General features: G+C 44.7%; 4 protein-coding genes across 4 annotated transcripts in view; 3 read left to right on the top strand and 1 right to left on the bottom strand.

Moving 5' to 3' along the window:
* Window positions 1-166, top strand: part of cep85 (centrosomal protein 85) — a 10,465-nt gene extending 10,299 nt beyond the window's left edge. The window contains exon 14 of the mRNA XM_084442393.1: window positions 1-166. This exon is cut by the window's left edge and continues 1,248 nt beyond it. The gene's annotated coding sequence lies outside the window, so the exon portion shown is untranslated.
* Window positions 167-461: 295 nt separating this feature from the next.
* On the bottom strand, window positions 462-4,578 carry ubxn11 (UBX domain protein 11; the record flags this gene model as incomplete). Its single annotated transcript, XM_084442438.1, has 12 exons — window positions 462-600; window positions 1,099-1,248; window positions 1,401-1,471; window positions 1,693-1,792; window positions 2,156-2,274; window positions 2,369-2,446; window positions 2,554-2,771; window positions 2,858-2,987; window positions 3,217-3,302; window positions 3,386-3,440; window positions 3,763-3,895; window positions 4,508-4,578. The coding sequence occupies 12 exons, from the start codon at window positions 4,576-4,578 to the stop codon at window positions 462-464; spliced, it is 1,350 nt and encodes a 449-aa protein (XP_084298564.1).
* Window positions 4,579-4,978: 400 nt separating this feature from the next.
* Window positions 4,979-8,048, top strand: LOC311312475 (tRNA selenocysteine 1-associated protein 1-like; the record flags this gene model as incomplete). The annotated part of the gene is made up of 7 exons (XM_084442437.1): window positions 4,979-5,117; window positions 5,471-5,568; window positions 5,869-5,968; window positions 6,183-6,235; window positions 6,531-6,684; window positions 6,843-6,876; window positions 7,930-8,048. The coding sequence occupies exons 1-7, from the start codon at window positions 5,094-5,096 to the stop codon at window positions 8,046-8,048; spliced, it is 582 nt and encodes a 193-aa protein (XP_084298563.1). The 5' UTR covers window positions 4,979-5,093.
* A 5,774-nt stretch (window positions 8,049-13,822) lies between these two features.
* stx12l (syntaxin 12, like) lies at window positions 13,823-20,463 on the top strand (the record flags this gene model as incomplete). The annotated part of the gene is made up of 9 exons (XM_084442403.1): window positions 13,823-13,922; window positions 14,545-14,614; window positions 14,718-14,817; window positions 15,606-15,743; window positions 15,855-15,898; window positions 19,466-19,571; window positions 19,664-19,736; window positions 19,936-20,018; window positions 20,371-20,463. 9 exons carry the CDS (start codon window positions 13,823-13,825, stop codon window positions 20,461-20,463), a joined length of 807 nt encoding a protein of 268 aa, XP_084298529.1.
* Between the last annotated feature and the right edge of the window lie 1,470 nt (window positions 20,464-21,933).

Here is a 21,933-nt window from a genome sequence, read left to right as displayed (position 1 = left end):
TCATCTCACGAGAACACTACACTTACTGTTCAGTATTTAACCTCTAATTCTTTTGTGTTCACGAGCAAAAGCAAAGACATTCTCGTTCAAATGTATCATCAGAATGTATTGTTGAGAGCAGTCTTCCACAAACATATTCAGCTAGGTTTGGAAGCCGGACAAACATGCCTTATGTCAAACCTTTTGCAAAAATGAAAATAAGGTTTATATTGGGGATATTTTTTCCTTGTGTACTTACACATTTTAGAAATAAAGATTGTTTTCAATAATTTTGCTTGATGATTTCCATTTATTAAATAGTTGTTTCATCATACGTGCTATGGGACAATTGATCAGCCATTTACGCTTTAGCATTGAAACACATTAGTGCTTTAAAGGTAATGCTATTGTAGATTCAGTCTGCTGGTTCTTTACTTGAATGCTCATTTGTGGAAGACGGGCAGTCACAGATGGCTGGCATGTCAGTGAGGACTGGGTCGAGTCCGGAGCAGCAGGTTAGCGTTAGGGGTGAGCCCAGAGGACTGCAGCGTCTGGCCGTCCTCACTGTAGCAGCGCGGAGGGAACACACTGATGATGTCATATCCTGGGAGACTTGCCACCCTGTTGAAGAACACACATGATCATAAAACAGCCGGTAGTGACCTCAGTGGCCTAGGATAATGTGAGGTAGGTGCTCGCACACTGACATGAGACAGAGAGACTGTCCACTGAGGTTATGGATGCAAAAATATATTCTCAATCTTTTCAAAACTATGGTGCTGTACAAACAATGAGTGCTACCAAAGAGTGTAGAGTGAGAAAAGAGGAGAGAAACGTTTCGGTAGGATTACTTTTGTCATTGGCATCAGACTGGCAGAGTGACAAAGGAAATTCTACCCAAACGTTTTTCTCACACCACGCGAGAACCTTTCATTGTTTATCTTATGCTTTTGGCTCACACACCTGATACAAATATATATTTCTGGACAAGTTGAAAAGAGTGCAAAAATTTTTCTACTTGACAATGTGAGGAAGATCACACATTTCTACAGGCTTCGATAATGCCGTTTTATTTGTACTTCTGAGAGATAATATAATAGGGTTAGCTTCCCAGCCCACCTTTGCTTGTCCAAGTAATGGCGAAGGTGTCCGATGGTCTCTGAGAAGCGCATCTTCAGGATGTACGTGTGCTCTCCATCCTCCGACCGCACCCTCAGCGTGGCGACGTCACGAGCAGAGGGCGGCCGATCAGATTCGTGCAACTGCAGCCTGAGTGAGAGGGTTGAGGGGTCAATAATCAATTACCTTTTCCAGTTTTCACCCTGCATACGTGCGCACGGTACGTGAGCGGTCAACAGCTTGAAATCTGGTCGTGAGCATTTTAAAGACCAATTCAGTCATTAAAAGTCCACATGTGGTACCTCTCTTTCATGACCTGCAGTACTGGGGTGTCGATGAGGGTCACTGCATTGTCTGTGGCATCACAGGAGCCCTACAGAAAGGAAGGAATGTGGTTTATGACCACAAATCAAATCAAACTTTATTTATATAGCGCATTTCACATACAGAGGCAGCACAATGCGCTACATGATATGCAGGCAGAGACAGGTCTCATGTGACCTACTGGTCAACAGCTGGAGAAAGGGGACTTGGCTTAGTTATAGCCTTGACCTGTGTTGAAGACATCCTGGTCCCGGTTCTCCTCAGTCTCACCTGCAGACTGGCCTTGACCGAGTCCCTGATGTCGATCACTCTGCCGGCCTTAACCACCACCTTCGGCAGTCTGTTCAGGAACTGATCCATGGTCAACTTTCTACCTGTTGGGGGACGGGGTAGGAGGTTCAATCAGTTAAAGCTGCATTCATTGATTTTATTTCACCACTAGATGGCAGTAAGGGACTCACGCAAATTTGTTCATAAACCAACGGCGGCGCAGGGCCATATAAGGCACGGGGGGAGGAGCAAAGGCACAGGCCGGCTATTGACAACACAGGCAGAAATGCTGGAATGACAACAGCCAGGCAACCGGTAGGGGTGAGTCGTTGAAGTAGGACGCTATGGCTCAGTGAAACAATCTGATAGCAGGTGGTTTTAATTAGACACTATGCATAAAATCAGTGAATGCAGCTTTAAGTAGTAGGATGTGGCGCTTGATATTTGGAGGAAATGAGGGGACAAACCAGGAATCTGAGACAGGGTACTGTGGGCATCAGCAGCAACAACAGCCCGCCCCTTCCCAGGAAACTCCGCCCAGGGTCGCCTCTCTATGAACTCTTCCTCTCGTCTGTCGTGGACCTGTATTACAAGTGAAACTGCTCACTACCAATCAAAGGGTACGTTTAACATACCTAAACATTACACACACACATAAATCACAGTACCCACACACCTCGAAGGGAACCCCGTCTGGAAATCTTTCCTGAAGCTCAGAGGGGAAATATCCATCCATCAGATCTTGCATGCACTGCTGTCATAAGCATGAAAAGTAGGATTTTCAGCCATATTGAACAGAAAGACAAATCGTGAATTTGTAAATCTCGAAATTGTTTTTGTGTAGATGTGTAATCTCTCAACCTGAGTGCTGGGTTCCTGGTAGGAGCGGAAAGGCCCGTCGAACATGAGGATGCCGTTGCTGTACAGCCTCAGTGGAATGGAAGCCTTCTGGGCCAGCTGTGCCCCTCTGGGCGTCGCTCTCACAAACGACTCGCCCTCGCCGGCAAGGATGTTCAGTTCCTTGATGCTCTGCAGCACCAGGTCAAAGTTCATGTGGAAGTTCCTAACCAGAGATGTCTCTGAAACGAGAAGGGTGCCTTACAAATATGGTAAAATACATGCATAAGTGAAACCAACAGTTGGACATTATAATGAGAGCAACTACCTGGCTGCCATGTCCCTCTCCTCTCTCCACACTCCTCTGAGCTCTGCTCCTCCCCTACTTCCTGTTGTCGGGTCGTGTCGTGGTTCCCCGCGTTCCCCACCCAGATCATGCCGTAGTCACTCAGAAATCTCTGGGGGTGAACAAGTTTAAACTTAGCGAGGCCAACGCGTCAAAGATGCAATCACCTTGAGTCAGACATCCTCAAAAACACCTCTAATGTGTGACACACATGTTCCAGCTTCATATCGTTTGACATGTACGTATACAATGAGTCCGTACTGTACAGACACACGGACAGCCAGGATTGATCTTTGATGCGATCGATGTAAACGTACAGACCTGCAGGTGGACCGTCTCACCTCCATCTCCCAAACCTGGGCTTGCAGTCGGTGGCACTTTCTGATGATGTCATCCTCCCCTTCCTTATTCCTCGCACTCGTCTGATCTAAAGTTAGAGGAAACGATCATTTCTACACCACATCAAAACCTGACTTCCAGTTTAGCATGAGATATGCAGTGCTGGCTTACCGCTCGACTTCTGAAGAAGTGCCAGTTTCTCCTCCAGGACAGAAATCTTTTTCTCCTTAAGTTGAAAAAAGTTTGTAAAATGTGATGATTTTATGGTAAATGGACTGCACTTATATAGCACTTTTATGCAAAGCGTTTTTCAATGGCCTCTCATTTACGCATGCACACACACATTCACGGTAGCTGCCATGCAAGCTGCTAGCCTGCTCATTGGGAGCAATTTGGGGTTCAGTGTCTTTGCCCAAGGACACTTCGACATATGGACAGGATTCGAACCGTCGACCCTACGATCGTTGGACGATCCGCTCTACCACTGAGCCACAGCCGCAATATTGAACATGATGTCCCGCTGCACAACTTTGAGTACTTTAGCTCACCTTGCATTCAATATCCCGTGCCTGGGTCTTCACCTGGGTCTCCAGCAAGGTTAGCCTTTGCATCATAGAGGACATCAGTTCAAAGTCAGTAGGGGGAGCACCTGTACAGTAGAGCAGCAGGCAGTATTGAACACTGTGTGTTATAGTGTTATAGAACATTGTGTATGATAGTTACAGTATTATAGCTATAGCAGGTACATAACACACCCATGCCATGTGTGTGTGTGTGTGTGTGTGTGTATGTGTGTGTGTGTGTGTGTCTATTTTCAGAGGTCACATATTCAGAGGTCTATTCCTGGCCACTGTGTCCATAATGCCAAACCCAAACAAGAATAGGGCCAGACAGATCACCAGGCTTCCGTATCTGACTAACTCACGGCTGTGGTTGCCCTTTCTTTGCATCTCCTTTGACCTGGAGGTGGAGTTCCTGTCAGTGGCCTGAACATGAGGCATAGCGACATCTGCTCCAGATGTCTGACTCAGCAGAGCTTTATATTCTGAAAAAAAAAAACATGTCACAGATGTAGGCAAACTCAATATGTAAACACAGATGATCTTGCATTTGACATACCTGTCAAAGGATTCTCCTTAAACGGCACCTTGCTTCCCCTGGTGGGCATTTAAAGAAAATCATCCAATGTAATTTAATGGTGTTATAGACCAATAAAGAAATCCACCATGCATTGAAATTGGAATATAGAATAACTGCAATGAAACGTCCTCCCTCCCTTCAATAATACCCTACCCTTGCTGATCCAGATGTCCTGGTAGGGGAACGCGTCTGTTTTTCCCCAGCATTGAAAGAGGCGTGCTCATCTCGTCACACCAGGAAGGATATGGATAATATAGGGATATTGAGACAATTATCTGGGCAGAGATCAATACCTACAATTAAATCAATCACAGTCAATAATAGTAAAACATATAAAACAAACAAATAATAACTTGTCACATTATTGTTCTAAGCTTCATTTGTCATCGTTGCTAACTTGCGACTACTTACTCATACGTGGGCAACTATCCTAATTTGTCAGGCTAATCAATATCTGCAAATTGTAGGTTCTAGGCTCACGCGCTCTTCTGTTTACAGCATGATTGTTTGGAGTGTGTTGCCGTTGGTAACGTAAACAACATGGTCTAGTCTCCTCCCGCCACGTGGCGGCGCTGTGCAGCTACACAGACTGAAGGCGCGTGTAAAAAGGTACAGAAGAAGACTAGAAAACCGAAAGCTGTTGTGTGTTGCTGTTCTTTGGCTAGCTAATATAGCGTGCTAGGTGTTTGAGTAAACGTTTACCAAACAGTCTAACGTACATTTTAAATATTCTTTGAAAATGAGTTGCTTGTGGATGGGCAATGTAAGTGGTTTTCATTGAAAGACCTTGCTGGTCTGTAGAGCTGTCAGTTAGCCTAGCCACAGTAGCTAGCGTTAACGTTCCCTCCATCCATATATTGATAGCAAACGTTAGCTAATTAGCTATAGCTAGCTATATTATTTAGCCAATTAAAATAATAGCCTACCCATGGTTTTACCAGGAAGACCAGACCAGTGACCCTTTTACAGTTGTGATTCAGTGTTTGCTGTGCTTTTCGTGAATGTCATTTCATTTTGGGACCCCCTCGAAAACGAGATGATCCATCTCAAGGGGTATATCCCGTTTCAATAAATTTCTATATATTCAATGCCTGTCTGTGTGTTTTTGTCGTGCAGCTAGAGCCCTACATGGACGAGAAGTTCATCTCTCGAGCATTCGCGACCATGGGAGAACTAGTGGTTGGTGTGAGAATTATCCGGAACAAAATGAACTGGTAGGTGTGTGCAGCTGCATGAATGAAGTCTAAGGGGCCAACGTTGTTAGTTTTAGTTTTTATAGGTTTTATAGTTATTTTCTTTGCAGGTTTTTACTTATTATTAATTATTAAAGTTATTGATGCATTTTATGCACCAATATTTGGTTATTGATAATCTTTTCTGTCCCGTCTTGCTACTGTAACGCCTGACTTTCCCCTTCTGGGGCTTATTGAAGTTCTCTTGTCTTACTTTTCACTTATATAATTTATATAATTGTTGTAAATACTTCTGGTTTGTGGCTTCTCCGCCTGCTGCAGGGGTGCGGCTGGTTATTGCTTTGTCGAGCTGGCGGATGAAGCAACAGCGGAGAGGTGTCTGAGGAAAGTCAATGGCAAACAGTTACCTGGAGCCACTCCGGTATGACGCCTAGTCCTGCCCGCACGCTCACCCAGCACAATATCACACATGACCAGACAAAACATGGATGTCTGTCAGAAGTGTGTGAAAGTAGTTTTATTTGTATATATATATTTTAAATATCAGATGACCTCTCAATGACCTTTAGCCTTATTACTAGAGATGTGCTGTTTGATAGTATCCATGGTGATTAAGACTCCTCTCCTGTTCACAGCCCAAAAGGTTCAAGCTTAACCGAGCCACTTATGGAAGACAGGGAGAGTACAGGTACATGTTATTATTCAGCTCACCCTTCTCAACACTTTTCCCCCACACAGACTAGAAGTGGGATGGGAGTGGGGGGTTAAAGTGGAGTAAAGTGAGAGAGTGTTGCTTGGTCATTTTGAAGTAAGAGGTGGCATTATTGGCTATGTAGCAACAGTATTCCTCTGCTCCATCCCTCCTGTGTTGAGGGTTGTTGCTCCCTTTTTTAGCCGGGTATGAAACCTAACCCTAACCCCCAGGCGTATCAGTTATTCTTAGTACTAAAACTAAAACACTTTCCTCTCCTTCCATGTAACAGAGGTGGCTATTCAGACGGGTACAATCAACCATACTCTTACAACAACCACGAGTACTACCAACAGTACCCCGATTACTATTCAAACTGGGGTTATGACCAGAATGCTGACGGCTATGGTGATTACAACTACAACCAGTACGACTATAGCAACCAGGTGAGATTTGTCTCCTGTCCTGAATTAACTTTCCAGAGATTTCCAATGATTATACACAAGCAGCATTGCGTTGGTTCCCTTTACATGTACCCTCTGTTGTAAGTTGGGTCTTTGGACCTTGTGATTATCAGTGTGTAAAAGACTGTTCTCTTTTTCAGATGTATGGGCAGACTGAAGAGGATGGGCTGGAGGGTGTGTCCTCTCTTTTCTATGCTGTCTTTCTCTTACAGGCTGAATGGTTTCTCTCTACTTGACGCAGCTCAGAGTTAACCTCATGTGCCAGACGGTTTGTTACAAAGAACCATCTGCGAAGTCGTCGTTGGAAACAGTTTGGAAAAGGGCAGGAACTTTCAAAAATACTTGCCAGATGAACCATCTGTCTATCGCTGTCTATCACGGCCTATAACTTTAACCAATCTTCACACTTAAACCATGCCCGTAGCTGCCAGTAGTTCCTAATAGGATGCTGATATGCCGGAGGACATTTTGATCTTAAGTTGAGCCTGGCCAGACGGATCCGTGTAGAGAAACTATATGAGCTCGCAAGATCAGGGTGATCTCACAAATCTTTTTCAGCTTCTCTCATCACACATTTCCTGTACATTTTGCTGCCTTGAAAGCATTTTAGAGTTTCATGCCAACTGTGCTGACCACCTCTTGTGTCCTAGACTCATGAGACCATCCAGATTTCGTGAGGTCACATTCTGTTTCTCTCACAAATGAGTCGGGATTCTCTCCATAGAGATCCGTTTGTGCCAGATCAGAAAACGATCTCGCCAATCAGTGTTGGTTCTGAGGAATTTGAAATACAAACAGCTATGCTGGGCGGGTTTATGGTAAATGGTAGATGGACTGCACTTATTTAGCGCTTTTATCCAAAGGGCTTTTATAATGAAGGCCTCTCATTCACACATACACACACCAATGGCGGCAGCTGCCATGCAAGGTGCAAGCCTGCTCTTTGGGAGCAGTTTGGGGGTACAGGGTCTCTCACCGCCGACCGTACGATCATCGGACAATGAGCTCCTGAGCCACCGCCACCCCCGCTTTATAACAGCGAGGAGCGGTTGACGTTGGCGTGCGATAGGCAGATGGTTCATACAGTCACCTGCCAAGTCGTTTTTGAAAGCGCCTGCTCTTTTCCAAACAGTTTCCAACAGCGAGTTCCCAGATGGTTACGCAAAAGCAAACCATCTGGCGCGTCATGTTACTTGTGTCCATCTCTGAATCCGAATCTCCCCGCAGATCCCATGGTGGAGCCCGACGTGACGGAGGCCAACAGGCAGTTCATAGAGGAGAGCGAAGAGCTGTACGACGCTCTCATAGACTGCCACTGGCCGGCCCTCGAGTCCCCTACACAGTAGGAGCAGCGCCGCGTACAGCACTACCTCTGTCCATAGCTTCAGACTCTCAGCCTCTCTATGTGGATTGTTTGGAAGCAGCCCAGTGTGAAGGTTCAGTGGTTGAAGGCATCATCGGGTCATGCTGATTAAAGCTGGTCTGGCCAGCTTCCTCCCTGTGGGCCGGGCGAACACGCCACAGAAAGGGAACCACAGGAGCTCAGCAATGACTGATGGGATACATACATTTCTATAGCCTTTTTAAATACGTCTGCTTCATTCTTAGTCTACTCTGTGAATTGCGGGCGTTCCCGGACACTACTTTGGTTCTCAGCGACCTCGAGCGGGCCTGTTCGGCGCTCGATGTCCGGGCCGCCGTATCCAACATGGCCGCCGCAGTATTCAAGATAAGCGAGACGTGAGCTGCTCTTACTTCTCTTCTCAACACTGAACTGAGGGATTAGAAACCTCTACTTTGAAACATTCAAATCCCCCCCCCCACCCTGTTCTATGCAGGTTATCTAGATTCGTTTGGTACTTGACTGTGAAGATTGTGAAAGATTGAATTGTGTTTTTTTTGCCTTTTTATTGAGCTATGGTGTGAAAGCTCTTGGACAATATATTTTTGTTGAAGTCCTGTATGTAAATACTCAACTACAGGCAGAAGCGTAAGTCTTCAGCCTCTTGGTCAGTTGGGTGTTGTTTGGAAGGATATTTTTTCACCTTTCCCCCCCCCACACATTTCCATTATCACCTCATACCACTACTGGCAGCACCGTGTCAAGTTCAGTGTTAACTCAGACTTAGCAGCTGTCTGGCACAGAACAATAGCAGTGTTTGTCCAAGCGCACATCACGTGTCCTTTGTGCTTTTGATGAAAAACACATTTGTTGGATTGATGCATATAACTGAACTTAAATAAAAACATATTTTTATAAAGTTATTGCAGTATGTATTGATACCTTCAGTTATTAATTCATCACTACAATATCTGTTCAGAAGGAGGGGCATTGACAAACACTAATACAGGCAGTGTTTAGACCACTATGCAGTTCCAGGTCAATCTAGTTTTAAGAACCAGTATTGTCAAAATTTGTGTTTGATAGTGGGAAATATAAATGTGGAAAAACCTCTCTCCGTGTCCCTGCAGAGTATGAGAGAATGAGATCTGTCATGCCTTAGCGCAGTCATGTGAGTGCAGCTGAGTTCATTCATTATAAGAGGCCGTGTGAAAGTCATGAGACCGGCACCGGGTTCAGGGCCAGGCAGGCTAGAGTAGGCGTACATGCAAGTGGGATCCATAGAATCCTCTTCTCATATTCAAGTGGTGACTCAAATGTATATAGGCTAGTATGTGTGTTGTCTGATCAATTCCAGCCATAGGCCTATAGGCTACAAAGACCTCATTCATAGGCTACCATAATACGAAAAATGTGACAATGGAATACACTTGCAGTATTCTGATGCAAAAAATAAAATAAAATGTCGACGTGATGTGTAATAGTTTTTGCTCCAACATTCTGGTAATCCCTGTCTGCATTGCCGACAAAACCACTATCACATGCGCAAGTGGGATTAACGTGTGACGTTGTACATAGACTGGGTGGGTCTTGGAAAACATCTCAAACGGAGTCGGCAATCTGGGAACGACGTAGTCTGTCTTCAAACCCATTGAAAAGTAAGATGTTCATCATATTCATTCTCACCGAAATAGGCCTAGCCTATTGTCAGTATGTAGGCTATTGTTTATTATCGCTGCCTTCATTGGTAGAAAGCGACAGAAACTAGGTTAGTTACAATCAGGTGTGTCAGTGATGCAACTGGGTAGCCTAGGCTGGGTAGCTACTCCACGTTTGAAACCCTTGAAATTGTAGAAATTTACACATGTAGTTTGGATGAATAGCTTCCCCTGCATTTCGGTTATTTGATTCCATGTGGATACATTTGCCCAGCCTAAAATTAAAACTGGGCTCCATAGGGGTCTTAGCCTACAACATTGGTTACTTATTATGTTCCTCCAGAATCAAGCCAAGAGATGCCTACTCAGGCACACAACAAATAAAAAGTGCAAATACTATATGAACGGGCAAATCGTGTCATGCAATACGACGACTTGTTTACAAAATTGCTTAATCTAGGCTATCTCAGTGTTAATCCGTGTGAGTTTCTGGACCGTTCGTATTGCCTAGCCAGTGTCTGAAACATTTCTCGATTTATTTTTTCGGTGTAGGGAATAAAATAAATGTATCCCTATGAGCGCGCCACGCTTCTGAAAGCAGACCATCCTATTTTTGTACGCTGTCATTGAACACGCGATGTGCCCTGCGCAACAGCGCTTTGGCCTACTCTGTTTTATTGCTAGGCTTTAGCCTGTTTGTCAGTCAGTCATAAGTAGGCCTATGCAACCATATAATTATATGTAAAATAAATCTATCTCATAACAAGTACACAGTGAACCTGTCGTCCCCCACCCATGATACATGTGGTCAGCAGACACAGTTGAATGTGTGAGTGGAGTGGGCTGTGCTATTTGATTTATTTATAGAGCTGGCATATAGGTCCATCATATTTTTGTTTGTTCTAAAATGTACATTACATTTATTACAGTCATTTAGCTGACGCTTTTATCCAAAGCGACTTACAATAGTTGCCTTTAATGTATAGGAAAAGCCAAGAAGGCCTAGTACTTCTTGAAAGCAATACATCGCCAGAGATTGGCAAAAATACATCAAAATGAATTTAGATACAAAATACTCCTCAAATAAATGTATCAAAATAAAATACAAAATACTGGTGCCAGAAAATGTATCAAAATACAATAGATGTATTTTGTATTTAAAATATAGGAAATGCTTTTTGTTCTTTTTCTTTTTTCTCTTTATTTGTATTTAGGTCTGGGCTATATGATATACACAAAGCTCTGATGAACCCCACAAAAAGGGAGAACAGTCACAGAATGTCAGTGTAACTAAGCAAAGCTATTAAAAGACAACAGCTTGATTGATTATGTATACATATTTTATTAATGGGGGGAGCTTTCCATCATTTCAGGTAATTTGGCTCTTAGTGGCGAGCTGATTAAAACTGTCATACACAGAATTCCAACATGTTGGGCATGGTGTGTATTCAACTGTTCTTTTGTCACTTCTGACAGGAGCTCTGTCGTCCTAGACAGCATGGTAGCGTTATTAGTATGTTAGCATCGATCGCTAGCTTTGTTAAACACTGGCTATGCTGCGCACCAGCCTAGACAGCATGCTAGTGTCATCAGCATGTTAGCATCGATCACTAGTTTGAGATTATTTACTTTGACAGACAATCCGTTGAATTTGAACATCTGAAGTTGTGAGCAGCGTGGCACTGGTAGTGTGGGTCAATTTGCATCCATGTGAGCATGCCTGTCAAGTCTGAGAGCTGCGCGGTTCACTGTCCACCAACGGTCTAGGTAGTTAAACAGCAGCAAGATAGCTATCTAGTTAACTTGTTCACTGTCTACAGTCTTTGGAGCCCTGCGCTCAACTTTTTTCAACTGAAAAAAAGGAAAAAAGCCTAGGGACATGTGCCTTAAAACATTATTTATTGTTACATCCAATACTATAAGAATATGTATTATTTTTGTTTTTTTATTCGTGGAGAAAGTATTTTGAGTATTTTAAATACAAAATTACTCCACTCTAAAATATTTTGTTACAAATTACATTAGATTTTTTATCGGTCTTATCAAATACAAATTACAAAATAATCCAAAGTAATTGAAATACGTATTTCAAATACAAGTAATAGAAATACTGCCCATTCCTGTACATTGCGATATTTGGACCTTTACAAACATGTCTGGTGCTAATTCTCCAATTAGATTTACTAAAAGTAAGCTGAATCGTCCAAACAGTCTACTCAGAAAGATAATACATTGACATTTATTACCTTTTAAAACTCGTGCCCCCGGGACGCAGCATCCAGTCGAAGTGCGCGTGCGCAACGTTGTGCTTAAACCACACAGTAGTAGCTAACTATTCCGGCGTCTATGGATATCATGTGTTTTTTTAGCTCAATTATATCATGGCGGAGGTGGGAAAACCGAAGCGAAACATCACGGAGGAAGCCAGAAAAAGAAAAAGACAATCTGATAACGTTACGACAGTACAACAGTGCACTTACTTGCAGAGCCTGTGTGGGCGCAGTTCCGAGAAAACGACTCTGCTGTCCTGACGTCAGTGGGCAGTTCGTTCCACCACTGCGGGGCCAGGACAGGGAAGAGCCGTGACCGTGTCGATCGACCGCAGGGGCCTCGGAGTGACGGGGCAACCAGTCGCCCCGAGATAACAGAGCGTAGCGGTCGGGAAGGGGTGTAGAGTTTTACCATGGCTTGGAGGTAGGAGGGAGCTGTTCCTTTCATTGCCCTGTAGGCTAGTACCAGAGTTTTAAACTGGATACAAGCTACAGGGAGCCAGTGAAGAGAACGGAGAAGGGAAGTTGTGTGGGAGAACTGGTTCAACACCAGACGAGTAGAAGCTTTCTGGACAAGTTCCAGGGGTTTAATGGCTAAGGCCGGGGGCCCAGCAAAGAGGGAGTTGCAGTAGTCTAGCCAGGAGATGACAAAGGCCTGGATGAGTACCTGCGCCGGCTCGTCAGTAAGGAAAGGGCAAATCCTCCTGATGTTGTAGAGCAGGAATCTGCAACAGCGTGTGTTGGATGTGATATGTGCCGAGAACGACAGCTGATAGTCCAGGGTCACACCCAGATTCCTCACAGTCCGAGTCGGCGTCACTACTGTGTCTTTAATGGTGATGGCCAGGTCCCGGTGCGGGCAGCCCTTCCCCAGGAGGAACAGCAGCTCAGTCTTGTCCAGGTTGAGCTTGAGGTGTTGTGTCACCATCCACTCCCGAGATGTCAGCCAAGCACCCAGCTATGTGTGTCTCCACTTGTGTATCAGAAGGGGGAAATTACAGAACCAGTTGGGTGTCATCGGCATAGCAGAGATAGGAGAAGTCATGCGAGCGATTGACAGAACCCAGAGATGTAGTGTAGAGGGAAAAAAGGAGAGGACCCAGGACAGACCTTTGTGGAACCCCTGTAGTCAGACTATGTGGTCCGACATCGACCCTCTTCATGTTACCTGGTAGGAGCACCCCGCTAAATGTAAGCATTTAATCGAAAGTCAGTAGTGAATTAAAGGTGGAATCTTCAAGTCAAAAAATTTGATGTACCCTTATCATAAAAAAAATAAATCTACAGAGCTTTAGAAAGGTGCAGAAAGTATTGCCCCCCCCCCAAATAAAGAAAAAAGATTATGAACTTATCATTTAAAAGATTTTAATGGGTCCAAAATTAACTTTTTGTTTACCTCCGTCTGAGATGTCTGAGGTTTGGTTCCAACCTCTAACAAAGCTCTTGAGCCAATATAATTATGACTTTGATACTGCCTTGCCAAAATGTGTCTGGTTGCCAAATAGTGTCCGGGGTGATGTAATGGGCTGTCGTTGCTGCACCATTGTGACGTGCTCACATTCCTGACATCCCTGAGTAGAACAGACTCTACTTTTACTGACACCGCAAGCATAGTTGTTTATGTACAAAGCAAAATGTACATGGCAATAAGAAAAATGTATTGTAACGATCGCCCCCTGGTGGTGGGTTCTGATACATGTGTGCCAGACGCATGCACTAACGTACAGGAGTCGGTCTAAAGTCCGCCCCACCTTCAGAGTTGCTGGGTGGGGGACAATTATTCAACTTTTTGTTCAGGTTATTCTGTCCTCAGACAGGTGTGTCCATCAATCTGACTGACCGCAACAAGGATGTCGTACGGAAGAACAGACGTCTATCGCTCGCAGCCGCGGGACTTCAGCAACCTCACCCAGACATGCAGCGCCAACATCCAGAAAATCACCCAGAACAGTGAGTGTTAATTGTAGCTCAACAGGACATTGTGGAGAACATAATTGTTTTGGCTGCTTTGTCTCTTTCTAAACCCTTTGAATGACAGCAGCTCTGGATGGCGTGGCAGTTTCAGTCCTACAGTTTCAATGCGCAGATATAATGTTCACCCACCAAATCCCTAGCCTCGTGAGACTGTCCTGATTTCGCGAGCTCACATTCTAGATACTCTCCATAGAGATCTGTTTGTGCCAGATCAGAAAACGATCTCGCCAGTCAGCGTTCTAAGAGGAAATACAAACAGCTATGCTGGGCGGGTTTAGGTGTGACCACAGTGAGGAGTGATTGAAGTTAATGTGCGATAGATGGTGACAGACAGATGATTCATCCAATCACTTGCCAGTTTTGAAAGTGCTTGCCCTTTTCTAAGCAGTTTCCATTCCAACAGAGCTCCCAGATGGGTTTGCGAAGCAGACCATCTGGTGCGTCAGGCTACCAAATCCCTCATAAGTTGATTGATTCACATGAGAAATATATTTCAAGCCAAGACAAACCAGGAAGATAAAAGCAAAGAAAGGCCAACCTGACAGGTGCTGGTTGTGTCTACCAATTCTCCCTACTCCATGTTCTTCACTATTTATAGCTGGCCAGATCAAGACTATGCTGAATCAAATGGGCACACGACAAGAGACTCCTGAGCTACAGGACCGTCTGTGAGTACACAGACTGTCATGTGCACAAACAGAAGAACACCCTGCCTGTGTTTTAGCACGGTGTGTCATCTCAATTGTGTGTGTGTGTATCCTTTCCTCACAGCCAACAGGTGCAGCATTATACAAACCAGCTGGCTAAAGAGACCAACAGACACCTGAAAGACCTGGGCTCGCTATCCTTGCCTCTCTCCCCCTCAGAACAGGTCAGTCAAAGGCCCTGTAGCCTTTTATACACCTCTGGGTTGGTAGTCATTGACTATATTCCATTCCTTGTGTTGAATAGGAATTGCCTTTACATTATAATAATAATAATGTTCTTTCTCCCCCTGTAACAGGGCGCCCTTGTAAATGAGAGCTTGCTCTCAAGGGCTCTCCATGTCTAAATAAAGGTTAAAATAAAAAAATACATTGCATTACAGTCATTTAGCAGATGTTTTTATCCAAAGCTACTTACAATAATTGCATTTAATGTAGGTAGTCAGTGTACTACTACTCACCAGAGCTCACAAGTGCATCTTCTTTCTAAAACAAGTGACTCTTGTCACTTGAAGAATCTAGCGCTGAAGCCAAAGTGCTAGAGATGTGAGAGCCTTGTGTTCAGAGGTACGGTATACAGCACAGTGTATAATTTTTTCTGGGTGTGTGTCTGGGTTATGTCTGTCAATTTCATTTTATTTCTATAGCACCATTCATATAAATCAATATAGCACATAGTGCTTCACATAAAAGGAGGAGGATAAAAACATGAATCCTATAAACAGAAGAATAAAAGTAAAAGCATAAAACATTAAGAGATTGTGTAAAATAGAATACAAACGATAAAAACAGAGTGCAAATTAAGAACACTAAGATATTAATGGCTACGTGGTAAAAGATGATATGCTCCCCATCTGTACTCCTCCTTCCTCCCTCCTCCTTCCTCCCCCTCCTCCTCCCCCTGCTCCTCCTCCTCTCTCCGCCTCCTCCTCCTCCCTCCCTCCCTCCCTCCCAGAGACAGCAGAAGATCCAGAAGGAGCGTCTGATGAGCGACTTCTCGGCGGCGCTCAACAACTTCCAGGTGGCCCAGCGGCGGGCCGCGGAGAAGGAGAAGGAGTCGGTGGCCAGGGCCCGCGCCGGGTCGCGCCTCCTGGTGAGATTACACGGCTCCTCGCTGGACGCGCGCCCTCGCCCGTCCAAATTACATTCTCAGAGGTGAATGATATCACGGCGCCGTGTCGACTGAACGTTTTTCTGTTGGCAGGGAGATGGCGCCAACGCCGAGGAACAACTGGTGACGTTTGAAAAGTACGTCCGCCGTGCGCACTCCTCACCTGGCCCATCAATACACTGAACACACTCCTCACCTGGCCAAACAATACACTGAACACACTCCTCACCTGGCCCATCAATACACTGAACACACTCCTCACCTGGCCCATCAATACACTGAACACACTCCTCACCTGGCCCATCAATACACTGAACACACTCCTCACCTGGCCCATCAATACACTGAACACACTCCTCACCTGGCCCATAATACACTGAACACACTCCTCACCTGGCCCATAATACACTGAACACACTCCTCACCTGGCCCATAATACACTGAACACACTCCTCACCTGGCCCATAATACACTGAACACACTCCTCACCTGGCCCATAATACACTGAACACACTCCTCATCTGGCCCATCAATACACTGAACACACTCCTCACCTGGCCCATAATACATTGAACACACTCCTCACCTGGCCCATAATACACTGAACACACTCCTCACCTGGCCCATAATACACTGAACACACTCCTCACCTGGCCCATAATACACTGAACACACTCCTCACCTGGCCCATAATACACTGAACACACTCCTCACCTGGCCCATAATACACTGAACACACTCCTCACCTGGCCCATAATACACTGAACACACTCCTCACCTGGCCCATAATACACTGAACACACTCCTCACCTGGCCCATAATACACTGAACACACTCCTCACCTGGCCCATCAATACACTGTATTAGTTTATTATCATTAATATAATTAGTATATAATATAATTAGGGCCCGAGCACTGGCGGTGCGAGGCCCTATTGTATTTCGAAGGATTATTATTCTCCTACCTTCTTCTTCCAAAACAAATGCCTTTTTGGCGGCCTAAACATCGATGAAAACGAAGAAAACTTTGCAGATACGTCAGTCCCGATGAAAAATTTGATAATTCATGGGTGACGGAAATGGGCGTGGCAAAACGGCTCAAGAGCGCCCCCTGGAAAATTTAAAATGGCGAGCCCCACCTTTCAGTTTGATGTAGGCGAACGAAATTCGGAGGGCATATGTAGTTCATCGAGACGCACTAAAATGTCTCTTGGAGCTATACCCAACATGCAAAACCGCCATTTTGCTTTTAATGTGCCATTTTGTCCTTGTTTTGACCATTTCCATGCCTCGTACTTCGATGAACTCCTCCTACAGATTTCATCCGATCAACTTCATATCGGGTCAGCTTAATCTTAAGACCTTTGTGATCAAAAGTTATCAAAAAAATTGAGTTTTCACTAAACACCCTTGCCGTGGCGCCCCGCCAAAGTTTGACATTTCGCCATAAAACACGAAGTCATCATAACTCCTCCATACATTATCCAATTCGTCCGATATATCTCACGCTTCATGAAGGTTCTGTCCTGAACACATCTATGTGTCAGTATTGCGTCATACTTATAGCGCCACCTATTGGTGAAACAGGAAGTCCTCATAACTCCTCCATACATTATCCGATTTGTCCGATTTATCTCACGCTTCATGACGGTTCTGTCCTGAACACATCTATGTGTCAGTATTGCGTCATACTTATAGCGCCACCTATTGGTGAAACAGGAAGTCCTCATAACTCCTCCATACATTATCCAATTTGTCCGATTTATCTCACGCTTCATGACGGTTCTGTCCTGAACACATCTATGTGTCAGTATTGCATCATACTTATAGCGCCACCTATTGGTGAAACAGGAAGTCCTCATAACTACTACATACATTATCCAATTTGTCTGATATATCTCACGCTTCATGACGGTTCTGTCCTGAACACATCTATGTGTCAGTATTGCGTCATACTTATAGCGCCACCTATTGGTGAAACAGGAAGTCCTCATAACTCCTCCATACATTATCCGATTTGTCCGATATATCTCACGCTTCATGAAGGTTCTGTCCTGAACACATCTATGTGTCAGTATTGCGTCATACTTATAGCGCCACCTATTGGTGAAACAGGAAGTCCTCATAACTCCTACATACATTATCCAATTTGTCCGATATATCTCACGCTTCATGACGGTTCTGTCCTGAACACATCTTTGTGTCAGTATTGCGTCATACTTATAGCGCCACCTATTGGTGAAACAGGAAGTCCTCATAACTCCTGCATACATCATCCGATTTACACCAAATTGCTGACGCTTCATGAAGGTCACCTTCTGAACACATCTATGCATCGGTATTGAAGGTCACATCTTGAACACTTCTGTAAGTCAGTATTGCGTCATACCTACAGCGCCACCTACTGGTCAAACAGGAAGTACTCATAACTCCTACATACGTTATCCGATTTACTCAACATTTCTCACGCTTCATCAAGGTACCGTCCTGAACACATCTATGCTTCGGTATTGAGTCACGCTTAGAGCGCCACCTCTTCGGTGCTGCACACCGAAATAGCACACCCTTTAACGGCGCCAAATCCCGACACGCGTGGGGTGCGAGGGCCCGCTCACTGCTGCTCGCAGCCCTAGTTATGATTAGGGCCTGACCACTGGCGGTGCAAGGCCCTATTGAAATTGTAAGGATTTTTATAACTGCCTTCTTCTTCTTCTCCCCAAACAAATGCCTTTTTGGCAGCCTAAACATCCATGAAAATGCATGAAACTTTGCAGATACGTCAGTCCCGGTGAAAAATTTTATATTTCATGGGTGACGGAAATGGCGTGGCAAAACGGCTCAAGAGCGCCCCCTGGAAAATTTTAAATGGCGATCCCCACCTTTCAGTTTTTTCGTATGCAAACGAAACTTGATAGACATAGCTAATTTATCCACACACACAAAAAAGTCTCTTGGAGCCATACCCTAAGTCCAACAGGAAATCCGCCATTTTGCTAGTTTTTGACATTTCCATCCCTCGTACTTTAACAAACTCCTCCTACAGATTTCATCCGATCGACTTCACACTTGGTCAGCTTCATCTGAAGACCTCTCTGATTAAAAGTTATAAAAAAAATGTTATGTTTACTAAACACCCTTGCCGTGGCGATGCGGTGAATTTTGACGTTACACCATAAAACAGGAAGTCCTCATAACTCCTCCATACATTATCCAATTTGTCCGATATTTCTCACGCTTCATGAAGGTTCTGTCTTGAACACATCTATGTGTCAGTATTGCATCATACTTATAGCGCCACCTACAGGTCAAGCAGAAAGTCATCATAACTCCTACATACATTTATTTATGATTTACACAACATTTCTCACGCTTCATCAAGGTACCGTCCTGAACACATCTATGTGTCGGTATTGAGTCACGCTTAGAGCGCCACCTACTGGTGAAGGAAGTTTCTCTCAGTACTGGACACCGAAATAGCACACCCTTTAACGGCGCAGCACCCCGACACACGTGGGGTGCGAGGGCCCGCTCACTGCTGCTAGCAGCCCTAGTTATAAATAGAATTATAATTAATTATAAGACATAAATAGAATTATAATTAAATAGAATTAGTATTATATAGGCAGATTGCCTCTGGTTAGCAGTTTGTTTAGAGGAAACTGATGTGTGTGCGTGTGTGTGTGTGCGTGTGTGTGCGTGCGCAGAGATGATGACTGGAGTCAGCCCCAGACCCAGATGGAGGAGCCGTCCATCACAGAGGAGGACCTGGAGGTCATCAAGGAAAGAGAGACCAACATCAGGCAGATGGAGGTACCGTAGCAGACCCGCTGACCCACCTCATGACCCACTGACCCGCCATGGAAACCTGCCTGGTGACAGTCTCTCTCCCCCCTCTCTTCCAGTCTGACATCATGGACGTGAACCAGATCTTCAAGGACCTAGCCGTCATGATCCATGACCAGGGGGACATGATAGGTAGGGTTTACGGAGGCGAAGGTGTTAAGTTGTTTGTTAAGTTGTTTTGTTTTTTAAGCTGAACGCTCCTGCCCTGCTCACATCTCTTCCTCCCTCTCCATTCCTAGTAGTGTTGGTTCAGAGCATGTGTGCCCCCATATCTGTCTTTAGCCCCTCCCCCCTGAGACCCCTTCAGTCGTGCCTGTTCTCTGATTGGCAGACAGCATCGAGGCCAACGTGGAGAGCGCAGAGGTCCATGTAGACCGAGGTGCCGTGCAGCTCCAACGAGCTTCCTATTCCCAGGTAGGAAAACAAAACAAACAAAACCACAAACAAAAACACATTACCACCTCTCGACACCGTTGTCATTATGTCACCTCATGCAGGCCTCTCTTGAGAATGAGACCCTGTGTCTGTCTACAGGTGTTTTTTTTTTAAACATTTACCGTCATATTTCAAACAAGGTCACCGTTAAGCGCGTGCTCTCGGTGCCGCACGGAATTCATAAAACCCATTTGGGTCCGTCTGTTAGGTTAAAAAACAAAAAAACAATGCCCTGCAACCAGCGAGTTGATGTTGCCCAGTAAACCCGTCAGGTAGGAATGTTTTCACACAGTAGTCAGGCTACAACGCCATGTGTTGCGCCCCTTGACAGAGGAAGTCTCGTAAGCGGATGTGCATCCTGACCATGGTCCTGTCCCTGGTGCTCACCATCCTGGGGGTCATCATCTGGCAGGCCATCAAATGAAGGGGACGATTCTGGCGGCGCACGGCACAGACAACCCCAAATGGCTTCCAGTGGAGCGTGCGCGCGTGTGCGTGCGTGTGTACATGTATGATAACCGATTGAGGATGAACATGGCCTGTCTGTTGCGACCCTCTGCAGTAGTGAAAGTGTGTCGAGGTTTGTGCAGTCCATTTGACAGGGCTTGTAATTGTGTTCGTTTACCTTTTGTCAACCAGCACAAGTTACACAAGCAAAGACAACAGATCATTTAGCCCTGGATGCTTCTCACTAATATTACTGTCATTACTGTGTTATATACTCTGTTATACACTCTGCCATTATAGGCATTGTAGATGCATCTTTATTATTTGGTCTGTGATCACAAGGGGAATGCACAGGTTAACAGCTCTGGTGTGTGGGTGTATGTGTGTGTGTGTGTGTGTGCGTGCGCGTGTGTGTGTGAGAGAGAGAGAGAGAGAGTGAGAGAGAAAGAGAGTGAAATGTGTCGATCAGAATATACTGTACAAACCTCCCCATCTGCATACATTCTAGCTTCTAACAGTATTGTCATCATTAAAGTGCTGTATAGGGTACAATTTATCTTATGCAATATTGCACAATTGTATATGTACATAAATGCCATGATAATACTTGATATCAGTTTTGTTCTGCCTCTTCAAGGGTTTGAAGGTCTAGTCTACTGTCCTGTTGTGTATAAGACACATGACTTAGTGGACAGGAGGGATAGAGAATAGCACTGTGGTACCACATGGCAAATGGTCAAGATAGTAATTTTCTTTTCTTATTTTCCGTTTATTATTACTATTATTGTATGCTCAGTTTATTAAATAAGATGAATAGTATTGAAAGTCAGATTTCATGTCTCAATTTGTCCACAAGGTGTCCTTCTAACCCAATCAATTCACAGGAGGTCTGCACCCCGACTTTATTCATAAATATTTATAAATGTTTGATAACATCTCCGTAAAGCTACAGGATTCATACTTCATACAAAGACACTCTACTATTCACTGCAAATCTTATACATTTAATGAAACATAAACATGAAGAAATTATCACTCCCAGCACGCTCAGCACTGAGCATATTAATGCATAATATAAACTGTCTTCTGAAACCTTACAATTTACTCTTTCATAATCTGTAAAAAACGGAAATTGAAGTATATGGGACAGCTGGCGTAGAGAGCACGCACCCATGGGTCCCCAGCTTCCAATTCAGTCAGATATAAAAGCAACTCTTCTGTCAGTGCTGCTCTGTCTCTCTCTCTTTGTCTCTCTCTCTCCCTCTCCCTCCCTCTCTCTTTCTCTCTCTCTCTCTGTCCCCCTCCCGTGTGATTTGTTGAGCGGGGGGGGGGGGGGGGGTCATTTACGGCAACTTACAGCAGGTCGGGGCAGTTAGCGCTGGGAATATCCCCTCTGAATATCTCACTCACAGCAACTTGAGGACCGGCCGATCGGGATTCGTCCCGA

This window comes from Borostomias antarcticus, assembly GCF_949987555.1.
Source record: "Borostomias antarcticus genome assembly, chromosome: 8".
Classification (NCBI taxonomy): Eukaryota; Metazoa; Chordata; class Actinopteri; order Stomiiformes; family Stomiidae; genus Borostomias; species Borostomias antarcticus.
Note: the sequence above shows the minus strand (reverse complement) of the source record. Positions and strands in the feature narration are given on the sequence as shown.